The 26074-nt window shown below is 40.8% G+C and overlaps 1 protein-coding gene across 9 annotated transcripts in view; it reads right to left on the reverse strand.

The window, feature by feature from the left end:
• Positions 1-26074, reverse strand: part of LOC122553376 (poly(A) polymerase type 3) — a 102453-nt gene that overhangs the window by 47694 nt on the left and 28685 nt on the right. For 4 of the 9 annotated variants that reach the window (XR_006312693.1, XM_043697046.1, XM_043697052.1 and 1 more), the window contains exons 3-8: positions 23918-23984; positions 20842-20923; positions 12498-12607; positions 12356-12409; positions 11249-11360; positions 9981-10070 (exon numbers count right to left, since the gene is read on the reverse strand). Coding sequence is in view for 6 of the 9 variants with exons in the window: in XM_043697046.1 (XP_043552981.1) it covers positions 9981-10070; positions 11249-11360; positions 12356-12409; positions 12498-12607; positions 20842-20923; positions 23918-23984 (515 nt within the window). In the remaining 3 variants the exon portion in view is untranslated. Of the gene's footprint in view, positions 1-9980; positions 10071-11248; positions 11361-12355; positions 12410-12497; positions 12608-20841; positions 20924-23917; positions 23985-26074 lie in introns of those variants that run through there. The other 5 variants (XM_043697047.1, XM_043697050.1, XM_043697048.1 and 2 more) reach the window with 5 other exon arrangements.

Here is a 26074-nt window from a genome sequence, read left to right on the forward strand (position 1 = left end):
ATTCAATGCTTGGCTGAATCCTGCACACTGCAACGTGGTTTTGCATAAGCTGCCTCCAGCAACATAAAACCAACTGCAGAACAGAGGTTTAAATAAAAGTTCTTCACAACACAACAGCATGTTACGTAGGTGGTCATTTGGCCCAGAGTCCTCTCTGCATTACATCACAACTGATCGGATAACCCACAACTCCACTTTCCTATCTTGTCCCCAAGCCCCTCAAATCCCTTAGCTAATTAGAAATCTCAGCTTCAATATAGTTAAATAACCGTGACAGCTCTGTGGTAAAGAATGCCACAAATTCACTATCAGCCCTAAATTGACAGCCCATTCTTGAGACTGTGTTCTCTGGTCCAAGCTTCCCCTCAAATGGAAAACAATACCTCTGCACCTACCCTGTCAAGCCCCCTAAGAAATCTGATGTTTCAGTAACGCTATCCTTTATTCTTCTGAATTTCAATCAATCAGTATTACTCAACATGCCAGCAAAAATAACCAGTCCTTCCGCACCCAAGATCAATCCCCTGAATCTTCTGACTCCCTCTAATGTCAGTACATCTTTCCTTAGATAAGGGGTCCAAAAACTGTAAAAAGACCATTGCAGGTGTGGTATGATAAGAGCCTTGCATAGCAGGACCTCCCTACTTTTTATAATCGATTCCCTTTGCTTTTTGTTACCTGAACTTGTAAGCTAGCATCAAATTTATGCACAATTTTCAAAAACCCTCTGCTGCAGCTTTCTCCATTTTTAGGATATTAAGCTTCTCTATTCAAACTCCCACTATATCACTCACTTTCCTCCAGCAAAATGCAGTAGCCAAGGTTCTATTCACTCACTTATCCTGTCTCTGTCTGCAGATCCATTATCTTCCCACCATTTTGTCACCTGAAAACTTGCCAATTGCATTTTTGTTTCTGCTGTCCAAAATATGTATTGTAAAGGGACCCTGATCCTATCAGACTATTACAGGGAGACAACTAGTGGTGATCTAACCAGAGGGTCACCATGTCTCAGGGAATGGGAAGAGATTGAGGTAACCTCACCCCAAGCCACTAGTCACATCACAGTCTGAATCAGAGACCAGCCCTGTGGTCCTCTGGAGCTACAGCTACTTTATTATGTATGGTCATGAACTTGTGCCCCAGAACTAATCCCTGTGGCACACCACTAATTACACACTGCCATTCTCAAAACTCACCCATTCTCTGGTCTTCAATTGGTCAGCAAATCCTCTTCCCATGCTTATATACTTCCACAAGACCAAGGGTTCTTATCATAAAGCCTGATGAGCAATATCTTTTCAAAAGCATTTTGGAAATCTATTACTCCTATTTTGAATAAGGGTGTTACACTGGCAGCTTTTCAATCCTGTGGGACTGGCCCAGATTTTCATAAGATTACTGCCAATGCACTGTCTATTTTCTGCAGCTACTTCTATTAATATCCCAATCAGGTCCAGGGGAATTATCAGCCTTTAGATCCATTAGTTTCCCTAGTACCATTATTCTTGCGATAGTTATCACATTTATTTCCTCCATAAATTTTGCCCAAATAAAAACTTTTGGAATGCTATCCCTACCCCTTTTGGTGCAAATTATTTATTCATAATCCTCCTAACACTACTTTCATACAGAATATTGCAACTGGGAGGCTTGGACAAACAAACTCAGAACTTGCTTTGCACCCAAACACATTTCAGTGATCAGAGGAAAGAACTGGTTTTATGTGAACAAAGAGCTGCACCAATCTTACCACCGTCCAAATGAACCAAGGTAAATCACTACAAATTATGAATTTAGCCTAATTAATTGCGTAGTTCCATATGCAGCAGTTCGTCTACAAACTGAACAAGACCAGTGCATTAGTAAAATGACTCATTTCTGCTTAATGTGTGAACTGAGTCAGTACAGAGGATGGATTTTTTGTGCTCATAAGTCCTTACCTGCCAATAGCACATTATCCAACATGAGATTAAGCTTAACACCATGAAGACATGGCAGAAACAAATCTTAGAATCAACCAGGGTCAAGTTGGGGGGGGGGGGGTGGAAATGCAGATACATTCATCCCCATGTTTTGCTCTGCTACATTGATGACTGCATCAGTGCCACCTCGTGCTCCCAGGAGGTTGAGCAGTTTGTCAAATTCACCAACACATTCTACACCGACCTTAAATTCACCTGGACCATCTCCGACACCTCTCCACGAACTCTCAAATCTCTATCAATGGTGACTGACTCACTGGTGATTTCTACAAACCTGACTCCCATAGCTACCTGGATTATACCACCTCCCATCCTGCCTCCTGTAAAAATGCTATCCCGTATTCAGAATTCCTCCACCTCCGCCGCATCTGCTCCCAAGAGGACCAGTTCCACCACAGAACACACCAGATGGCCTCCTTCTTGAAAGGCTGCAATTCCCCACTGTAATCCCCCCCCCACCCCAAAAGTGGTTGATGCCCTCCAGCACATCTCATCCACTCCCACACCTCCACCCTCAAATACCACACCTCCAACAGCAACAAGGAGACAACCCGCTAGTCCTCACTTTCCACTCCACCAACCTCCACACACATCGCATCATCTTCAATCATTTCTGCCACCTACAAACGGACCCCAGAGATATATTTCTCTCCTCATCCCATCCGCTTTTCATAAAGATTACCTGGTCAGGTCCACGCCCCCAACAACCCACCCTCCCCTGCCACTGCAGGAATTGCAAAACCTGTGTCCACACCTCTCTCCTCGCCTCCGTCCAAGGCCCCAAAGGAGCCTTCCACATCGATCAAAAATTCACCTGCACTTTCACACTTCATTTACTGTATCCGTTGCTGCCAATGGGGTCTCCTCTACATTGGGGAGACAGGACACCTGCACCAATCAACGCCATCGTCCCCTGGCCAAACACTTCAACTTCCCCTCCAAGGACATGCAGGTCCTGGGCCTCCTCCATCACCACTCCCTTACCACCCAATGCCTGGAGGAAGAATGCCTCATCTTCTGACTGGGACCCTCCAACCCCATGGCATCAATGTAGATTTCACCGGTTTCCTCATTTTCCCTCCCCCCACCTTGTCCCAGTTCCAAACTTCTAGCTCAGCACCATCCTCATGACCTGTCCCAACTGTTCATCTTCCTTCCCACCTATCTGCTCCACCCTCCCCTCCAACCTATCACCTTTACCCCCACCTCCATGTACCTATTGCACTCTCAGCTACCTTCCTCCCAGCCCCACCTCCCTCCCATTTACCTCTCCACCCCTGAGGCTCCCAGCCTCATTGCCGAAGGGCTTTTGCCAGAAATGTAGATTTTCCTGCTCCTTGGATGCTGCCTGACCTGCTATGCTTTTCCAGCACCAGACTCTTGCCACTCAATAATTAGCAAGGCAGCCTGTGTGAGGAGAAAGTGAGGTCTGCAGATGCTGGAGATCAGAGCTGAAAATGTGTTGCTGGAAAAGCGCAGGTCAGGCAGCATCCAGGGAACAGGAGAATCGACGTTTCGGGCATAAGCCCTTCTTCAGGAAACCTGGATTCCTGAAGGGCTTATGCCCGAAACGTCGGTTCTCCTGTTCCCTGGATGCTGCCTGACCTGCTGCGCTTTTCCAGCAACACATTTTCAGCCTATGTGTGAAGCCACAGGAGATGGGGGAAATACTAAACAAGTATTTTACATCAGTGTTTACTGTGGAGAAGGGCTTGGAAGATATCAAATGTGGGGAAATAGATGGTGATTTTTTAAAAATGTCTGTATTACAGAGGAGGAAGTACTATAGGCCTTAAAACGCATAGAAGTGGATAAATCCTCAGGACCTGATCCTAGAACTCCGTGGGAAGCTGAGGAAGTGATTGCTGGGCCCCTTGCTGAGGTATTTTTATGATCAATAGTCACAGATGAGGTGCCAGAAGACTGGAGACTGGCTAACATGGTGCCAATATACAAGAATGGTGGTAAGGAAAAGCCAGGCAACTATAGATCAATGAGCCTGACATCGGTGGTGGGCAAGTTGTTGGAGGGAACCCGGAGAGACAGGACGTACATGTATTTGGAAAGGGAAGAATTGATTAGGGATAGTCAACATTGTTTTGTGAGAGGTAATCATATCTCACTAACTTGATTGAGTTTTTTTTTGAAGAAGTAAAAAAGGATTGAGGTGGTCAGAGTGGTGATCTAGATGGACTTCAGTCAGGCGATTGACAAGATTCCTTATGGTAGACTGGTTGGCAAAGTTTAATCACGTGGAATACAGGGAGAACCAGCCATTTGGATACAGAACTGGCTCGAAGGTAGAAGACAGAGGGTGATGTTCGAGGATTGCTTTTCAGACTGGAGGCCGGTGACCAATGGTGTGCCACAAGGATCGGTGCTGGATCCACTGCTGTTCGTCATTTATATAAATGATATGACTGAACATAGGGGGTATAGTTACTAAGTTTGCAGATGACATCAAAATTGGAGATATAGTGGACAGCGAAGAGGGTTACCTCAGATTACAACAGGATCTGGATCAGATGGGTCAGTGCATTGCGAAGTGGCAGATGGAGTTTAATTTAGATAAATGTGAGGTGCTGCATTTTGGGAAAGTACATCTTAGCAGGACTTACACACTTAATATATTTAATCCTCTTTTTAAACAAAAACAAATATCAAAGTAAAATATACAACAGAAAATCAGAAACTAATAGCTAAGGAAAGTTAAAAGTATTAGATCAAAGGAAGAGGCTTACAAAAACCTCAAGGCTGGAAGGAATTTAAAATTTGGCAAAAGATAAAAACTTTCTAAAGGCAGCATATTTAAGAATTTTATAAAGACAAAGGTGAACTAGACAGCAATGTAAGAGTTTTTTTCAATTTGTAAAATGGAAGAGATTAGCAGAGACAAAACATGGGTCCAATAGAAGCATAGAATCATACAGGACAGAGGCCATTTGGCCTATCAAATAAGCACTGACAGAAACCACTCACTCAATCTCCTACAGCTCCACTTTCTAGAATTTAAATGTTATTATATTTCAAGTGCCAAAATGCTTCTTTGGTTGAGGTTTCCTGCCTCAGCTCCCTCCCAGGCAGTGCATCCCAAATTCCCACCACCCTCTGACCAGAAGGCAGAAGTTTAAACCAAGCAGTAAGTGCCTTAGGTGGTCTGGGAAAATAATTTTTCTACCAGAGCGTGGTAGAAACATGGAACATGCTACGTGAGGGGGTGCGGAAAGCAGGTATTCTAGCAACATTTAAAAAGCATCTGGATGAGCACTTAAAATGCCAGGGTATGATAGGTTATGAACCAAGTACAGGTAAACATAATTCGTGGAGGTTGGTACCTGTTGGTCAACATAGACGTTGCAGGCCAAATGGCCTGTTTGTATACCATATGACTGACTGAATGAAACAAATTTTCCTCAAATCCCTAAATCTGTTGCTGTTCATCTTAAAAGCCTATCTCTTATCAATGAACATTTAACTAAGGTGAACAGTTGCTGTCCATTTGCTCTGTCCATGCCATTCAATTTTATACACCTCAATCAGGTCCCTGTTTGATCTTCACTGCTCTAAAGAAAACAGCCCAAGTTTAACCAATAGAGACAGAAGAGTTTACAAAGGGGAAATAGTGAAATAACAAAAAAAAGTACTTTTTTTCTGTTGTGACGCAAGGCGTTTTAAATCAAAACGATGTATTTTACTAAATCCTGAAAAGGCATTATTTTTAAAAAGGTCAACATCATTTGAACAGAGACCCAAATATGTTATTCCTAAGTAATGTGATTTCATTCAACTGAGAGGACGCCTGCAGGGTGAATGGATAGTTTTTAAACTTTAACTGCTTGTAATAAACAGAGCAAACAAATTAAGGCAATTTGTTTAGCTTTAACTTCAGAACCGACGGTTCAAGTTCAGTTCAGATTTTTCTTCCCTTGCAAAAGAACATTTTCCATTTCAATGCAAGGGAAGAAGTCACCTTAGCAGAAACAGTTGCTAATCTTCCCAACTGGCAGAAATGAGAAAGATTAGGTCTTCACAACGGTCAGAGATTCATGCCATCAGCCTCGAAGCAGAGTAGAAAAAATGTCTCAGCAATTCACAGCGAAGAAACTGGAAAGCATCATTTAAGATGGTAAAGCTGAGAGAAGAGTGGGACTGGTCTGGAACTGGGCATGGGTAAACAGGTTGAAACTTTGTTTCAATGCTTACATGATCTTAATATTAAACATATGACATATCAAGCTACATTTCGTTCAGAGTTATCAGCTGGGATCATAACAGAAGGAAAATAATTTGCTCGGTAATAAGAGATCCAAAGTTGGACTCAGTCAGAAAGTGGAATAAAATAATATTAGAAAAGACCTAAGAAATAGGAGTAGGACATTCATCCCTTCAAGCCTATCCCAACATTTTAAAACGTCATGGCTAAGCTGCACCTGGTGTCAACTCCATTAGTGCCAACTCCTCATAACCTTCAACTCCAACACTTCAAAAGTCTTAACCACCTCTTAATACTTCCAATGACCTAATCTGCATTACTCTGGTGGAAACTTCCAGACATTCACTACCCTCTGAGTATGCTTTGAGTAAACACCACCTTATTCTGCAACAGTGTCCCTTAGTTTGAGAATCCCCTACTAGCGAAAAAAATCAACAGCTACCCTATCAAACCCCCTCAAAAATCTTCTAGGCTTCAAAAGATCCTCTTTGTTTTTCTAATTGCTAGTGAATAAAGGCTTAATTTGTTCAGCTATTCTTGTTAAGTCACCCCAGAAATCAACTTAGAGAATCCCTTTTGGATGGTCTCTGATGTCAGCACACTTTCTCTCAAATACAGGGGCCAAAAGTATATAAAATTTTCCAGGTGTGGCCTCACCAATACCCTGCACGATCCTAACAAGACTTAGCTATTTTTAACCCCCATACCCCTCACAAGGCCAAGATTCTATTTGCTTTCTTAATGACTTGCATTTGCATGCTGTGCTCCATTCACAAGAACACCCAGATTCTCTCTGTGCTACACCAACTGACGTCTCTATTTAAATAACAATCTTTTTGACCCTTCCAACCAAATTGACGTTACACTTTCCTATATTAAACTCTACTCACCAAGACTTTGCCAAATCACTCAATCTGGAGAACATATTGAACAAACTCAGGTGTGACATAATTCGAAGAGAAACTGAGTTAGTGTTGGTATGACCATTCTTCTGAACTGAAGCAGATTCCTGTTGTGAGGCAGTCTAGGACCAGACAGCATAATCTCAGAGCAAGAGCTGGCCCATCAAGACTGAGATGGGGAGGATTCTTTTCTCAGTCAGTCATGAATCTGTGGAAATCTTTCCACGTAGGGCAGTTGAGGTTTGGTCATCAAGTATATTCAAGGTTGAATTGACAGATTTTCAAATCAGTAACGGAATCAAGGGTTATGGAGCAAAGTGCAACTGAGGATTATCAGATCCACTACAATCTCACTGAATGGTGAAGCAGAGTCAACACAATGTTCTACTGCTCTGACATTTTACAGTCTGATGGTTTCCTTAATGCCACAGTGTCCAGAGTTGAGACTCCATTTTATCAACTCTCCAGTGAAAATCCCTTAGCAGCTAATATGCAGCAAACATGTTCACTTTGGTTTGAGTATACCTGCTGTACTACAGCTGTAGCACACTGTGCCCAGTTATCTCTATTCTACTTAATTTGGATATTTTAGAATAAATTTTATAACTGTGCTCTTTGGCCATAACAACGTTACATGATTTAAACCACTTGGCCAAGAAACACACGAAAGAACACCAACCAGCTGTTTGCAGTGATATAACACCTGCTCTGACAGGTAGAAACAGGTCAAAAGGGACTTGTTGTCACTTTTCAAAAACAATTTGCCACCGCTGCTGCTCTTCTCAAACTGGTCCACCCTCCCAATCTGCTTCACAAGGGATACTGGCCTGCAGCACATAATTCCCAGTCAAAGTAATATTGGTAAAGTCAAAGGGGTTGAATTTTGACAAATCCCCAGGTCTTAACGGTCATCCCAGAGCACTTAAAAGATGACTACAGACATTGAAATATGAGCAACAATGTAGTAACAAAATTTGACTAATTCTGCAAAGATTGGAAGGTTTTAAGTACGTCACCACTGTTTAAAAGAAATAGAGGTCGAGAGAGACAGAGAACTCCAGATCTGTTCGCTTTTTCCCTACTGACATCAGCTTATTGCAAGATGTGATTACTGGACAACTAGAAAATAATTGAATGGACTGAGTCACTGATTTATGAAGGGGAAACCATGACTGACAAACCTGCTTGAGGATGTTACTAGCAGAGTCAATTAGGAGGAACCAGTAGAAGTGGTGAATTTGGATTTACTTTTGATGAAGTCCCATACAAGAGAGTAGACTATTCTTATGAAATTAACCCACATGGAATGGAGAATATATATTAGCATGGATTGAGGATTTGTTACCTCAAGAAAGCAGTGCAAGAATGAATGGTCCATTCTCAGGTTGGTAGGCTGTGACCAATGGGGTAGTGCAAGGATTAGTAATTAGATCCCAGTTGTTCTGAACTTTCAATGATTCAGATGTGGAGAAAATTTATATAACAAGTTTGTAGATGACAACTTGGCAGGAATGAGAGTTTTGAGAGGAAAGCAAAGAGGTTTCAGTGATTTAGACAGCCTGAGTGATTTAGACAAGTTGAGTGGATAACATTTCACTTAACCACATTATATTTGATTTGCCATTTTTTGCTTAAGTGTGAGGATATCCACCTCGGCAGAAAGGAGTGCTAAATATTTCTTAAATGGAGAGAGATTGGAAAATGTTGATGTCCGAGAGGACCGAGATGTTCTTCACAATGTGCTGAAAGCCAGCAAGTGCAGCAAGGAATGAAGATAAATGGTATGCTTGCCATTACATCAAAACAGATTCCAGTGCAGGAACAAAGTCATGCTTTATTCATTTGAGATTGGTGAGACAACACCTGGAGTATTGTGCGTAGCTCTAGTCCCCTCGGCCAATCAAAAATATATTTGTCAATGGGAGTGCAGCAAAAGTGCAGACTGAGATACCAGGATAATCCTACAATGAAACTGAGTAGAGGGAGAGAGAAAAAATTGGGGGCCAATGTTCTCTAGAGTTCAGAAGAATGAATGATCATCTCAAAATTATACAAAGTTGAAGGGCAATACAGGTTACATACAGAAAGGATGTCTTCCCCAGCTGTAGTGTCTAGAACTCTGAAGATTTTGAAAGATTGTAAATAGGTAAACTAGCAGTACACAAAACCTTGATTAAAGACTTCAGCACAACTTCAAAAGCCCAGCTGCAGACAGAGCTGAGACAAAACAGCCAGGGACTAGGACAGGATGTCAGAAATTTAAGACAAAAAAAAAAACAAATTGCAAGGAAAATTCAGATCCGGCAATATCTCTAGACAGAAAGTGGAGTTAACACCTCAAGCCCAGTGACCCAGAACCCGTTCTGAAGGAGGGTCACTGGGCCTGAAGTGTCAATTCTGCTTTCTCCCCACAGATGCTGCCAGACCTGCTGAGTTTCCTCAATAATTTCTGTCTTTCTGATTTCTAACATCTGCAGTTCTTTGCCATTATATGTTAGATATTTAAGTTACCTTAGACAGGGAGATGGTTAGAAGTAATTTTTTTTAAAAATTGGGTCATTCAAGTAATAGCAAGGTAACAACAGGGTTAAATTGGTCTTGGTAGAATGTATTATATGAACAAAGTGTAAAAATGGATTTCCTGTGCAGAGATGGTTGAGATGTTACATGTTGCACGGATAGATGCAATATCTGGAGCATGACCTGCAACGAGCTATTCCCAGGAAATAACGGCAATGTTCCTGCACTTTGATGCCACTGTCAAGTCCTTGCGTGTCAAGTCCTAACACTGCTGAACAAAACTATAGCAACTGTCACTATAACAGATATCACTTGAAATAGTTTAACTCAAATCAATTAACACAATGAGTGCATACTTACGTTTGGCCCATAATTTAACTGCTCTCAACGTCAGCCTAAAATTTTCAATGTTTGGTACTAGATGTAATATTTCATCAGTGACTCTGCAACCTGTTGAACAGGAAACATAGCTCAGTTTAGCACACAGTCTAATAGCTGTTTAGTCTATCCATCCTGAAGTGAGATTTAGAAAAGACTTAGGCTTGGAACATTTTATTGCTCTATTAATGTCCTAAAAAAGTTTAGGGGGATTAAATGGCTTGGCCATGGTGAAATTCTTAGTATTTGGGGATGTGCAGTCTAGATGGATTAGACAAGATAAATATGGTGTTATTGGCATAGAGTGGTGGGCTGGGCCTGGGTGGGATGCTCTTCGGAGGGTCGATACAGACTTCATCTGCCAAATTGGCTCTTTCCGCATTGTAAAGGCTCTATGATTATTGACTGTATCAACTCAATTACAAACAAGACATGAACGCATTCAACTTTTTGAACCACTGGTCAGCTAAATGCAGCTGTTAGCCAACTTTCTGCAAAACCCTAAAGCCTTTTCACCACCTTAAGTTTTTCTGCAGAACAAGGAAAGAAAGTGATAAAGACTTGAACTTTTACATAAGTTTGTTTTTGTTACATTGGGAGAGGCTGAGAGATGGATTCTTGATCAGTAGGGGATTTGAGGTTTATGGCGAATAAGCGCAGGAATGTGGATGTGAAGAGTGTCCAATCAACCATAATCCTATTGAATGGCAGGGCAGGCTTGAGGGGCTAACCAGACTCCTCTTGTTCCTATTTGTTATGGTCCCTCAACAAAATATCATGATAACCAGATAACACACTTAATTCCATTCATCATACACAACGTGGGCATTTACTCTCAATAAGCAATACTTATTTTCCATCGGATCCCATTCAGTGCAGAAACAGGGCATTTGGCCCAACAAATCCACACCAGCACTTCACTCATATCCATCCCCTGACCTTTAACCTGTAACCCTACATGTCTCATGGAGAATGCACCTAACCTACACATGCTTGAAATTATGGGCAATTTTGCATGGCAAATCCAACTAACTTGCACATCTTTGGACTGTGGAAGGAAACCAATGCAGATGCAGGGAGAACATGCAAACTCCACACAGACAGAAGCCTAAGGGTGGAAATTAAACCCGGGTCCCTGGTAACATGAGGTAGCAATGCTAACTACTGAGCCATCCCTGATATTTCTGAATGGCAAAGTAATTTTTCACACCTAAATTACCAAATACACAATTACATTGAAAGTTATTTACCATTAAGACTTCTAATGCATCTCAAGTCCAAGTTTTTAAGTAGCACATCATCTCGAAGATCCAAATCTTCAGGGATTGTCTGAAGTGCCAATCTTGCAAATAAAATATCAATCTAAAACAGAAGAGTTCACATTTTGAACCAATTACAAAGTTAAGAAAGTAAAGCAATTCAAATATCAGTTTCCAACACAGTTTACTTTTACAGTATGATTAGTTTATTTTAAGTTTGACTTAACTGCCTAAATTTCTGAATTTGACATGGAGCATTTATTTTAGCTGAATGCACCTTCCATCTTGCGAGGTTTTGATAACGTACAGAGTTTAGTGATACCAAGTTTCATTAACACTGATTATACAGAATTGATTTACAGAACTGAAATAGACATTGGCTTGATCTTCCAAACTGATTCGACTGAAAACAAATGCATTGTCAAGTATAAGCATCAGGACCCCTCAGAAGTTCAACCTATAACTCCAACAGTTGTCATCCAGTGAGTTTAAACTTCCTATGGTTTATTCTCCAACTCACTGGCACCCCGTGTAAATGCCTCCAACACTGATTTAGTTCGAAACTTGGGAGAGATCTAACATATTAACCAGATAATTACCTATGAACGTCACAGTAAAACCACGACAACCTCCCAGGCAAGTTTACAGCTAATCAGCCACCTTTACCTAAGCCAAAGAACTGAACTCACCATCCTAGCCAATGACCACCCTACCCACTAGCCCATACATTAATATTCTTACTAACAAAGTTGCAACATGTAAATCGTTACTTACCACTTCACTGCAACTAATGTGTTTTTTTAAAAAGTAAAAAAGGCACAGCTTTTTTGGGCTGAAGGAATTAGGAAGAATCCTCCATTGGAAGGCTGGCCAGAAAAAAAGCGGAAGGCAGCAAGTGGGTAATGTTTTGCCTGGTCAGCATCAGAAAGAAGGCTCTAATGCTGACTAGAAGATTTGAGTCACTGCAGAATCACATTAACCAATGACGATTTGATAAATTTCACCATGCAAGAATTATACTAAAATATTGTCTTATGCAAGTAGTCATAAACTTAATTGAAAAATAGTGTGAATCAGTTAGCACTCAAGAAAAAATACCTCTATACCATCAAAAGATAGTTTAATTACTGGTACAAAAGCATCTTCAACAGCCTGCAAAATACAAAGACAGACAGAAGTCAATACAGTGCATAAGTGCAAGAAACTCTACATGTGAAAGTACAATATTTTCCATACATACCCGCAAGTTCCTCACTTCATCTTGCTGCTTCAGCTTTTCACAAAAGGACGTGAAGAAGTCAACTCTTTCAATGTGGCGAGGTGCAACACACAGAGCATCAATATCAGCACCTAAGAGAAAAAGATTCTGCTTTATCATGTATACTTAACATGCTCCTTCTCCAATATCTATCTCAAATTAAGACATTTTCTGATCACAGATCCTTTACTTAAAGATTTACCCTTTCTGAAGGATTTACCACATCTCTGAAGGTCTATATAAGGTCTACATGGGGCACCAGAACATGAAGCCCTCCAGCGAGTGTTCAACAAGTCCAAGAGGCAGCACATTGTATTCAGCATTAGTGGCAAACTTCTAGTACAAGCCAAATAGTCAGATTCACATATTAGGTCCAATTGCCTTCTCCATAAAGCGGAGTCAATTTTATTATGACACTCCAACAGCCTAGCTTAGCTAACTCAATGAGACATGGTTTTAGTATCCCAGCAGCAACGAAATACTAAAATTATTAACAAAGTACTTCCAAACAGGTTGGGACAAAAATCTTGATGTATCAAGGCAGTTTAATATTGAAACAGGATTCTTCTTCTTAGCTAGTCCCTCGGATAGCAATGATGATAGAAGAATTGGCCAGTCAGTCCAGAGTCTGCTTCACCATTCACTATAATCATGGCTGATCCTCAAGCTAAACCCCCATTCCCTGCAGAACCCCATTATGCTTTTGGTGCCAAGAAGTAGATTTCTTTCTTAAATACATTCAATAACTTGATCTTCACCACATGTTCACCTTAAGTGGACAGATTCACGTATCAGTTCTGAATGATCTACACAACAGCCAAAGATTATTCCCAACCAGATGGAGCATTTCCCCTACATTGTCTATCCAGCCTTGTCAGAATTTTCTGTTTCGATAAAATCCCCCACATTCTACTAAACTCTTATTGAATAAAGGTCTAATTGATTCAGTCTCTCAAATGACAGTCAGTCAGTCAAAGAATCATCTAAACCTTTGCTGCACTCTCTCTCTGGCAAGCATATCATTTTAGCTAAGCAACCAAAACCACATAATAATTGTGGCCTCACCAAGGTCTGTTGCAGCTGCAACAAGATGTCCTGTGCTCAGATACTCTTAACAAAAGTAAGCACTACAATTTCCTTCCTAACTGCTTGATGAACCTGCATGCCTGCTTTCAGTGTCTGGTGCTCAAAGACACCAGAGTCCCTTTGTACACCAACATTTGCAGTCAAATAAAATAGTCATTCTTTTTCCCTTCTAAATCAGAACTTCACATTTATCTATGTTATAGTGCATTGATCATTTACCCACCCATTCAAGATGTTTTCCCCATGCTAGAAGTGGGCATCTCTGGCTAGGTCAGCAGTTATTGCCCATTTGTAACTGACCAGTGAGTAGTTAGAGTCAACCACACTGCTGTGGATCTGGAGTCACATGTAGGCTAGATCAGGTAGGCATGACATATTTCATTTCCTGAAAGGACATTAGTGAACCAGATGGCTCATTAGACCCTTAATTTAAGATTCTTTATTGAATTCAAATTTCACCACCTGCCATGGGTCCCTAGAACATTAGCAGAGTTCCGGGATTAGTCTTGTGATAATATCTCTAGGCCACTGCCTCCCCATGTCTGAATTTCCTTGAAACGTCTAGAGAGTCAGAGTCTAACAGCACGGAGACAGGCCCTTTGCCTCAAAGTGGTCCATGCTGACCAAAGATGTCCGTCCGCGCTCACCCCTTTTCCCTGCACTTGGCCCATATCCTTTTAATCCTCTCATCCATGTATTGGCCCAAATGCCTCTTAAATGTTATTACAGTAGCCACCTCAACCACTTCCACTGGCAGATCATTCCATATGTTTACCACCCTGTGTAAAGAAAAAGGTGCCCCTCGGGTTCCCTTTTATTCTTCCCCCTCTAACCTTAAACTGATGTCTTCTAGCCCTCATTCTCCAACCCTGGGAAAAAGACAGTGCATTGTTTAGCATGGACGAAGGGCCTGTTTCCATACTTTATAACTATGATTCACCCCATCCATGTCTCTCATGGCCTCTAAAAGGTCTCCCTTAAGAGTCAAGAGTCAGTCATCGAGATGTACAGCATGGAAACAGACCTTTCGGTCCAACCCGCCCATGCCGACCAGATATCCCAATCCAATCTCGTCCCACTTGCCAGCATCTAGCCCATATCCCTCCAAACCCTTCCTATTCATATACCCATCCAAATGCCTCTTTAATGTTGCAATTGTGCCAGACTCCACTCATTCCATACCCGTACTTTTTCTTAGCTGAACCCTCAAATTTCTTTAGTTATCCAGCATTCCCTACACCTACCAGCCTTTCCTTTCATCCTGACAGGAACATACTGTCTATGGACTCTCGTTATCTTATGCTGTAAATAAAGTCAGTGTGTCCAACCTCTCCTGATAATTCACTATTGAGTCCTGGCAACACCCCTGTGCATTTCTTTTGCATTCTTTCCAGTTTAGTAACATCCTTCCTACAGCAAGGTGACCAAAAACTGAATGCAATACTCCAAAAGCAGCCCAATGTCCTGTATAACTTCCCAACTTCTAAAACTCAGTGCCCTGACTCATGAAGGCCAGTATGCCAAAAGCCTTCTTCACTGCCCTGTCTACCTGTGACTCCACTTTCAGAGAACTGTGAACCTGAACTCCAAGATCCTGCTGTTCCACTACACTCCTTAATGCCCTACCATTAACCATGAAACCCCTATTTTGATTTGACTTTCCAAAATGTAAGACCTCACACTTACCTATATCTACGGCCTTGCCATTCAATTCGTCCTAGCTGTCAAATAGATAGGGACCAAACACCAATGGCTCTGGTATCCCACTTGTCACTGCCTCCCACTCCAAAGGAGATCAATTTATTCCTACTGTTTCTTAGCTGCTGCTAACCAGTTCTCTATTCATGCGATATTACTCTAACACCATGATTTTAAATTGTGAACACAAGCCTATGTGAGACTCAAGCTTTCTCAAAATCCAAATATCACAATTAATGGCTCTCTTCTCTGTTCTACCAGGTACATGCTGAAAAATCTCATGGGCTGTCAAATGTGATATTCTTTTCACAAATCCACATCAACTTTCGTTGATCATTGGTAGTTTCTAAGTGTTTTGTTATTGGATCTTTGTAAACGTTGATGCCTTCTTCACTTTGTGGGTCCTGAGTTGACTGTAAAGAGTTCAATGCAGGATCAGCCCTCACTGCCACAGGTAAAGTTTGAGGTGGTGCGTGGTACAATCACATTTTCTTTTGCATTTATATTTAGCTTCCACCTGAATACTTGAAATACTCAATGCCTAGCAACTTCACAGTTGTTTCCACTCCAGTTGGGATAGTCTCGGGCAAGAGATTTACATGGCTTGTTGGGATGCTGCCAGGAAGGCTTTCAGGACATCAGAGAACTATTTTCTTTGCATTCTTGATAACCAGATCCTGCCAAAGCACAGAATTATGTTTTATGTGGATGATGCAGCCTGTAACTCAACATTACAGGATCTCATGCTTGTGTTGCTGGGCCTGAGAGCACACACTGATAGGATAGGTGCTCTGCCACTGTATTTGCAGGATTCTAGAGATATTGCTGGTGATATTTCTCTACGGTGTCTTGAAACAATCTGATTCACTCCATGTGACATCAGGGAATGGTCAAAAGGTTAATAGGTACAACAGAGGCTAGGGGGGTCTATAACATCCCATTTGTCATACTGAAGATATGCTAAAGATTGAGATTACGGTTTGCAAAACTGCTCCAGTACAGAATATTTGTATCCTCTGCCAAAAGTGATTAAGAGCCCTGGTATTCTCAGTTAACTGAAGTACAAGGCAAATCCAATTGGACCACTTGCTGTCCAAAAATTTACACAAATCATGTGCAAAATGTAGAAAAATATTAATAGAGACATCAAATGACAAGAATCCACTGTGATGTTCAGTGTGGACTTGTTCACCAGTATTTAGGTCTCATTACAACCTTGATCCAATCAGGTTATCAAGGGAATTCAGTTGTTGCCAAAGGTGGTATTTGACAGCATATGGCATCAAGGAGTCCTAACAAAATTCAAGTCAATGAGAATCAAGAGGAAAACTATACACTGGATAGAGTCAAACCTAGCATAAAAAAGGATGCTGGTTTTGAAAAAAGGGCTTTGCAAGGTAGTTTTGCCCTAGGGTCAACCACATTTAATTAGTTCATCAATGACCTTAATGAACCCATCCTAAGTTCAGAGTGACATGATGTCAGATATTTGCACCATTCAGGAATATTGGCAACATCTCAAATAATGAAGTAGTAATTCATGCCTGCATTCTGCAAAACTCTGGTCAACATGCAGGCTGGACTGAAACTACCAAGAAATATTCATGTCACAGATACTAGCCAACACCCATCTAACCATCTTCCTTGGCACTGCCATCACAGAATCTCTCACCAACATCCTAATGGTTACCATTGACAGGAAATATATAGCTGGGCCAGTCTTACAAATATCATTGCTACAAAAACAGACCAGAATCCTACAGTGAGCAATTTAAACCTAGACTCCTCAAAAGGCACAAGTGTGATATAACACACACTTCTTGCCTGGATGAGTGCAGCTCCAATTATGCTCAGAAGTCAACCTACTGATATGCTCCCAATATACCAATTAACCCCACAATTGTAACAGTGCTTAAGTTTAGAATATTTTGGACCTGCTGGTTTAAATATTGAGTAAAAGATGGTGGTTCTACAACCAGCTCTCAGACTCATAGTATGCCTGGACATTATGTTTGGCGAAGACTAACAAGGTGGTGCAAGTAGTTTATACTTTGAGATAAGGGCTGCAGTCTGAGTACATAAGTCTCCCAAAGACCCAAAAAGGTAAAGGTTGTCAACAGTCATGCCGTAAGCTGTCCACTTACTTCTAATGGCTAGAGAGACCTTGGTTCAAGCATGGCTACCTGGATATGATGAACACGGCAGAGGTAACTATTTTTGAGATTAGGTGACAGATTGATTTGTAGGCAATTGACGGATTGATTTGTAGGCAATAGATCATAGATGGCAAAGGTTCTGTGCGGTCAGTGAATAAAAGGTTGCTTGACGTTACAAGTTACCATCAGATGTGGAAAAGGACATCTCGTTGAAAGACATGCACTCTGTAGTCACCCAACGATTGAGATTTATCTTATGGCCAGGGAAAGAATAATCTGAAAAGAAATCCATTGCTTGTAGTCAAGTAAAAAAAGCTTTCCAAAAAAGTGGGGATAAAGCGAGTGGAAACTTTTAATCAAGAAATAACTTTGATCAGATGAGAATACAAGGGAAACTGGGAACCATGAACTGCCTCCAAAAATGACATTTCCATGAGAAATGCAATATGCACAAAACTTACTATAAGACAAATTTCCCTAATTATGCTTTAGAGCAAACAGGTGTCTAGAAGAACAAAGCAGCATGTAGCCAGTGCTTTTAGTTATTCGATACAGTAAAAATTTGAAGTTTCAGTGTGAAACCTTACTGTGTCATGCTTTCAATTAGTAACTGAAAGTTAGAAAGTTTTGGAGAAGATTTGTAGCTCAGACTGAGGTTTTGGATGTAGGTTTACTCGCTGAGCTGGAAGGTTCATTGCCAGAGGTTTCGTCACCCTACTAGGTAACATCTTCAGCAAGCCTCCAAACTAAGCACTGTTGGTTTTTCCTGCTAGGTTTGGGTTTCCTTGGGTTGGTGATGTCATTTCCTGTTCTTTTTTCCTTAGAGGCTGGTAAATGGGATCCAAGTCAATGTGTTTGTTGGAATGCCAAATTTCTAGGAGTTCTCATGCACGTCTGTTTGGCTTGTCCTAGGACGGATATGTTGTCCCACTCAAAGTGGTGCCTTTCCTCATCCATATTTAAGGATACTAGTGAAAGTGGGTCATGTCTTGTTGTGGCTATGTTCATGTATCCTGGTGGCTAGTTTTCGGTTTGTCCAATGTAGTGTTTCTTAGAGTTCTTGCAAGGTATTTTGTAAATGACATTAGTTTTGCTCGTTATCTGTATAGGGTCTTTCAAGTTCATTAAGCTACTGTTTTGGTGTGTTGATGAGTTTGTGGGCTACCATGATGCCAAGGGGTCTGAATAGTCTAGCAGTCATTTCTGTGATGTCTTTCATGTAGGGGAGTGGCTAGGGTTTCTGGATGTGTTTTGTCTGCTTGTTTGGGTTTGTTGCTGAGAAATCAGCAGACTGTGTTCATTGGGTAGCCATTCTTTTTGAATAGACTGATTTTCCTCTGCTCTGCGTAGTTCCTGTGCGCTGCAGTGTGGTGGCTTGTTGAAATAACATTCTGATACAGGTTCGTTTGTGGGTGTTGGGATGATTGCTTCTATAGTTCAATATTTGGTTTGTATGTGTTGTTTGCCTGTAGATGCTGGTTTGAAGATCCCCTTTGACTGTTCGCTCTACAGTGACATCTAGGAATGGTTGTTTTCCTCCTCTTTAGTGAATTTTATGCCAGTAAGGGTATTATTGATGGTCTTGAAAGTTCCCTCTAACTTGTTTAGTTTAGTGATGACATCCATTTAGCAGACCCAGATTTTGGGCTGGATGGTTGGCAGAACTGTTTGTTCGAGTCTCTGCATTATTGCCTCCGCTAAGATTCCTGATATCAGAGATCCCATGGGTGTTCCTTTGGTTTGTCTGTAGGTTTTGTTGTTGCAAATCTGGATTTTAAATGTTATTTTTCTTTACAGAGCTCGTAACACACTACCTCTGCCACTAGACAAAGTGGCAGCAATGCATGCCATCTACAAACAACATGCCATGATTCCTTTAACAGTACCTTTCAAATCCACATAGGAGAGGAAGGGTAATGTTTGGGGAAACAGCACCACCTGGAGGTGGTCCTCTACATTATACACTACACTGGCTTGTAATATACCATTACTTCGTTGTCACAGGATCAAAAACATGAAGCCTCCATCAAAATACCTACACTAACTCAATTCCTACATTTTCAGAAGGCAGCTCACCATCTCAAAGCAATCACCTGTTTTGTAGAATGAAAAAAGCCTGAAGCAAATTATTAAAATCACATTTAATAATTTAATTCAGGAAAACAAATAAATTCCAGCCTATGTATGCAAAGATCACCTGGAGCTCCCCGATCACACTAAAAATAAAATCACTTTACATGGAAACAAAAACCTTAAGCAGTTTAAAAAGCTTAACCCTTCTCATTTATTACTTGTCAACAATTTTAAAACTCTGCATTTCATTTTTTTGCTCCATGGACTGTTATGTCACATGCATTCTACAGAGGGTACCCATTGCCAATCATACTTTCCACAGTACAATGAATTTCCCTTTTTTCCCCCTCACTCACCCTCTGCCCTCATTTACAACCAGTTACATTAACTTCCGCTAGCTCTTATCAAAAAGGTCTAGAATCTGAAACATTTAGTTTTGTTTAATTCTTTCCAGAGATGCTGCCTCAGCTGAGTACATCCAGTATTTTAATATTCTAGTAAGTTGGTCCACTTACTACTATTTTTGCTGCCCCATGACTTAAAAAAGTGAAATCTAAGTTTTCAAAATTTACCAGGACAAAAAGTTCTTTTACAATTCATTCAAAATCCTGGTTCTTCATTGGTCTAAAATGAACCTAATGGAATTAAATCTTTCCATCTTTCAGACAGGAGTAGTTTCAATGCTCAAAGGACAAAGAGCTGAGAACCAGACTGAAGGAATTTGCATGAAGAGCCTGATCAGCTAGACTTTAAACACTATTCGTTAAATATCCCACTTAATCCAAAACTGGATTCTTGTTCCCTCTGCTGTACTTCCTACTGCTGCATTAAAAATTGCATTAATGAACAATGATACCCAAAGACAAGTCATTAAAGGCTTGAGTTTTAGCCAGTATTGGTGGATCAACAGTAGCTTTGTCCAAAGGGTTCGAGATAGTGCCAACACCAGACAACTCCTTGTGAGCTCCATCCAGCAGACATAAAACATTTCTTATCACTGTTCTACACTTTCCTAGATCTGTAAAAATTACTAATAATGTTCTTTTCTTGTTAATGTTGATCTTGCCTAACTCATCCTTTGCAGTGTAACCTTTATGCCTTACTCGATGATCTGTACGTCCTTGCTTACTATGACCTGCCTGCAAACAAAACTCTTTGCACTTTGGTAGATGTGACAAATAGAGAAAAAAAATCAGTTTCCTTTTGTACATTCATGCCACTGTGGTAATAGGAATCTGCAGCTGCAGAAATTCCATTTTCTAAAATTATACACCTGCAGGTGTGCAATGACGACATTCATATATACAACGTACCTTTTGTATGCACCCCTAATCTGTAGGAACCAAATGTAAAGATTTTTCCACCAACATTCTCTATTACAGACGATGGAAGATTCTGGAAAGAAGTAAATGATGCTGTAAAGTCAGTCATCAGTATCCACATGTTCAACAAAACCTCACTAATTACAGTACCTCATTAGGTCCTTCATGATGTCACAAAATACTTCAATATCTGAAGCAAGCTAACTGCTGCTATACAGGTAGTCAAGGAGCTCCCACAAATAAGAACTCTGAACGAATCTTTTGGATGTAGATTTGCTCACTGAGCTGAAAGGTTCACTTCCAGACATTTCATTATCCTACGAGGGAGCATCTTCAATGGGCCTCAGGCGAAGCAATACCGAAAATTCCTGCTTTCTATTTATATCTTTGGGTTGGTGATGTCATTCCTGTGGTGAAGTCACTTCCTGTTCCTTTTCTCAGAGGGTAGTAAATGGGGTCTAACTGTGTGTTTGTTGGTAGAGTTCCGGTCGGAATGCCATGCTTCTAGGAATTCACGTGCGTGTCTTTGTTTGGCTTGCCCTAGGATGGATGTGTTGTCACAGTCGAAGTGGTGTCCTTCCTCATCCGTTCGTGAGGATACTAGTGAGAGAGGGTCATGTCTTTTTGTGGCTAGTTGGTGTTCATGTATCCTGGTGGCTAGTTTCATTTTTAAATTCGACCGGAACTCTACCAACAAACAGAGTTAGACTCCATCTACCACCCCCTGAGAAAAGAGACAGGAAGTGACTTCACCACAGGAAATAACATCACCAACCCAAAGAAATCCAAACATTTTAAATAGAAAGCAGGAATTTTCAGCATTGCTTCGCCTGAGGCCCACCGAAGATATTACCTAGTAGGATAACAAAACGTCCAGAAATGAACCTTGCAGCTCATCTAGCAAACCATATCCAAAACCTCAACCTGAGTTACAAATCTTCTCTAAACTCGTTAAGTGAATGAATCAGCCAATTCAAGGAAATGCAAGCTTAAGGATACAGATGAGCTCATAGCTTTGCTTCAATTATTGCTATGGGCATGTTAAGTCCATTTGAGCAAGAAGACTGGGTGTTAAGTTACTAGCAAATTATTAGAATGTCAGCAAAATTATGTTAAAAATCACAACACCTGGTTATAGCCCAACAGGTTTAATTGGAAGCACACTAGCTTTCGGAGCGACGCTCCTTCATCAGGTGATTGTGAAGGGATCAATTGTAACAGAATTTGTAGCAAAAATATGCTATAAATTTTGTGTTACAATCGATCCCTCCACAATCATCTGATGAAGGAGCGTCGCTCCGAAAGCTAGTGTGCTTCCAATTAAACCTGTTGGACTATAACCTGGTGTTGTGTGATTTTTAACTTTGTACACCCCAGTCCAACACCGGCATCTCCAAATCATGAGCAAAATTATGGTACTCAAATCCTGAAGTGGTGCTGGAATTCTCATCCACAAATTGTTGGGTGGGGGGGCGGGCATCAAGTTTGTTACTAATTGAGAAAATATAACATTCAACATATGTAAATATTTTCCTAAAATCAACAGCAAAGCTAGATTTATTCAGTATACCAAATTTGAGCTCACAGGTCAATGCCACCTCAGGAGAGGTTTGAGAGCATTTACACTTCTTGGCATATCTATTGCTCAATCTGTAGTACTTTCCAGAGGTATAGTCTTAATTTAGTTTCCTTACCTGTGAATGCCCAAACCTACTGCATGTATTTAACACAACATACTTTAAATATCTGGCAGTTACATAATTTTAAACATCCTGTCATTTGATTAATTCTCCGGTATGATTTCCAATTTCTTGGGAAGGATTACAAACTTTTTCCACTTGATTTACACAAGCAGCTTATTTACTAAATGGACAAAAATCACAACACCAGATTACAGTCCAATGGGTTTATTTTAAAATAATAGATTTCGGAGCATTGCTCCTTCATCAGATGTTAGAGAAAGAGGCAGACCTTTGACACAATTTATCAGGAAAAGATCAAACGGTCATGAAACTCATGTCAATGAATTGAACACACAAGATGACTCTTAAATCTTCAGTGAGAATGGAGGTGCAAGTTTTGATTCATTATATGCAAACCCCAGACTTTTTATTCCAAGTCACTGTCCTGAGCCAACTTCAGGTCTTAGCAATATAATGGTGGTGACACCACTGCTCAGACAATGTATTTTAGGCATGAGGTTTTCATTCCTGAAGGGCTTATGCCAGAAACGTCGATTCTCCTGTACCCTGGATGCTGCCTGACCTGCTGCGCTTTTCCAGCAACACATTTTCAGCTCTGATCTCCAGCATCTGCAGACCTCACTTTCTCCTCAAAGATGTTTACACATTGTGTGTTGTTTGAACAAGACAATGTATCTACAAACAAAAATTCATTCTACAGCTGAGTGTGTGCACGTGCATGCATGAGAGCATGGGAAAATGTGCACACGCATGCGTATGCGAGAGAGAGGGTGAGAGCGAGTGTGCATGCGCACATAGTGGTAGTGGTGGGCCAGGGTGAGTGTGCGTGTGTGTTTGAGATGCACTGCAGGAAATAAAAGACAGATGCCAAACAAGACCTCATGCCTGAAATACACTGTCTGACCAGAGGAGTCACCTTTATATTGATTACACCTTAAGTTGGCTCAAGGCAGTGACTTGAAAGAAATTCTGGGATTTGCATATTAATCAATCAAAACCTGCACCTTCATTCTAAAGTTTTAAGAGCCATCTTATGTGCGTTCAATTCATTCGCATGAGTTGTATGACCCTTTGATCATTTACTTATAAATTCTGTTTCTAAGGTTTTCCTTTCGCATGAACACCCTGATGAATAAGCAGCACACTAAAAGCTAGTGTTTTCAAATAAACCTGATGGACTATAATCTGGTGTTGTAAGATTTTTGATCTTGTCTAACCCAGTCCAACACCGGCTCCGCCGCATCATTTCCGAAACATGGTTACGGCCTTCACGGCGAAATCTCATCTATACTGTTTATTCCAAGTGGTAGTTGATATGATGTCGTACTGAACAAAACAAACCCCACTTAAATCACTGCCCTTACCTTAATTTCACTGGTATCCCGGATCCACTCTTTAACTAAGCTATTAAGTTTTCCCAGAATTGCAATTCTGCAAGATAAGGAGGCAATTAAACCTTCAATAAAATGTATCTCAAGTTTTCTTTTCAAAAAGAAAGATTGCTTCTCCTTTCATCATTTTACTTTATAATATTAAATACCTATAACAAGTGAAACTATTGTGGTCAATCCACATTTAATGAAAAATAAGTAGTGCTGTAAATGCTGAAGGGTTACAAACCATCACAGTCAACTTTCACGCAGACCTGATCTCATCAGTATTTGCAACAAGGCTTCCTTTAGTCACAACCTTGTGATATCATTTGGAAATAAGGCTTTGAGAAAGCCAATGCTCCAAATTAATTTTAAATCAAAAACTAATAGGGTCAGTCCATCCTGGATGGAGTCTGAAAGGATATCTACAGATTATAGAGCACAGATCATAACATATAGCAGCAGAATTAAGTCATTCAGCCCACCAAGTCTGCTCTGCCATCTGATCATGTTTCTCAACTCCATTCTACTGCCAGTGCTGGAACTTTTGATCCCCTTACCACTACAACTTGAGGTATAAAGCTTCCTAGAACATGCAGATTCTTCCCAAATTATAGCAATTTGGGCCAACATCCTCTCATTGCTACAATATGTACAAATTAAATTGCACAGCTTTCACAAAGCAGAACACATTACATTAAGAATTTAAGAAAAGATCGAGTCAGTCAAACACACAATCTTTCAAAAAATAACCAACACCACAATCCACTTCTGGTTTGAAATCAATCTAACAGACTGATCTAAAGAAAGTTTTGGCATTGGCATGTTAGAGGGGAAAGTCAGATTAAAAGTCAAAGCAATTATTCACCTGGACATTTATTTTTAATTCCCTCAAAATACAGATATCAGTAGTAAGCTGAAACTTGCCTGGGCCTTGTTGCCAAAAAGAAAGGTGTTCATTGAAGCCCTACAGTGAGGAAGGAGGCCCAACAAGTCTGCACTGATCCTCCAAAGAGCATCCCCATCTAGACTTAGCCCCCCACCATATCCCGTAACCTCAGACTTAAACCACTTAACTTGCGCATTCCTGAACACTATGGAGAAATGTCAGCATAGTCAATCCACCTAACCTGCACATCTTTGGACTGTGGGAGAAAACCCATTCAAACAAAGGAACACTATCCAAAGATGTGCACACAGACTCTATGATCCAAGGCCGGAATCTAACCTGCATCCCTGATGTTGAGAGACAGCAGTGCTAACCATTGAGCCATCAAGTGTTGGTAAACCATTATCTTAGTAAAAAATGTCATCCCATTTCTCCCCACGCCTAACCCCCTCTCATTTATCTCTCCACTCTGCAGGCACCCTGCCTCTATTTCTGATGAAAGGCTTTTGCCCGAAACGCCGATTTTCCTGCACTTTGGATGCTGCCTTATCTGCTGTGCTTTTCCAGCACCACTCTAATCTAGACTTTTAATCCCATTGTCTAGTCCAGTATTTTGACCCAGCGACAGAATGTTGTGAATGTCCAAGTCAGGACATTGCGTGACTTGAAGGCAGTGTTCCTATGCACCCGCTACTTGGGAATTTATTGTTTTCAAGACATGGCAAGCTGCTTCAGGGCTCAGGTGGAAAAGACAGTATAAATAATAGATTAAAAGCATGGTAAAATGGCAAAACAAAGCACCCTCTAAAATGTTAAAAACCTAAGAGCATTAACTAAAACAGGAATAACAACACTTTTTATCTGGTGGAATATTATTCTAGACCCGAGGGGACTAGAAAAGGTCAAGCTACAGCAATATAAAATCAGAGTAAAACCACACTTGGAGTGTCAGCAGTTCTAAGCATTATACTTCAGCAGAGGTATACTTGCCTTGGATAAGGTGCAGTGAATAATCAACAGAACGTTGTTTTTTATTCTTTAGTTTGATATCACATCTGTCGTCTGCAAGGTGTTAGAAAGGATTCTGAGGGATAGGATTTATGACCATCTAGAAGAGCATGGTTTGATTAAATGCAGTCAACACGGCTTTGAGAGGGGCAGGTCATGCCTCACAAACCTTATCGAGTTCTTTGAGGATGTGACTAGAAAAATTAATGAGGGTCGAGCTGTGGATGTGATGTATATGGACTTCAGCAAGG

The sequence above is a fragment of the Chiloscyllium plagiosum genome, chromosome 10 (genome assembly GCF_004010195.1).
Source record: "Chiloscyllium plagiosum isolate BGI_BamShark_2017 chromosome 10, ASM401019v2, whole genome shotgun sequence".
Classification (NCBI taxonomy): Eukaryota; Metazoa; Chordata; class Chondrichthyes; order Orectolobiformes; family Hemiscylliidae; genus Chiloscyllium; species Chiloscyllium plagiosum.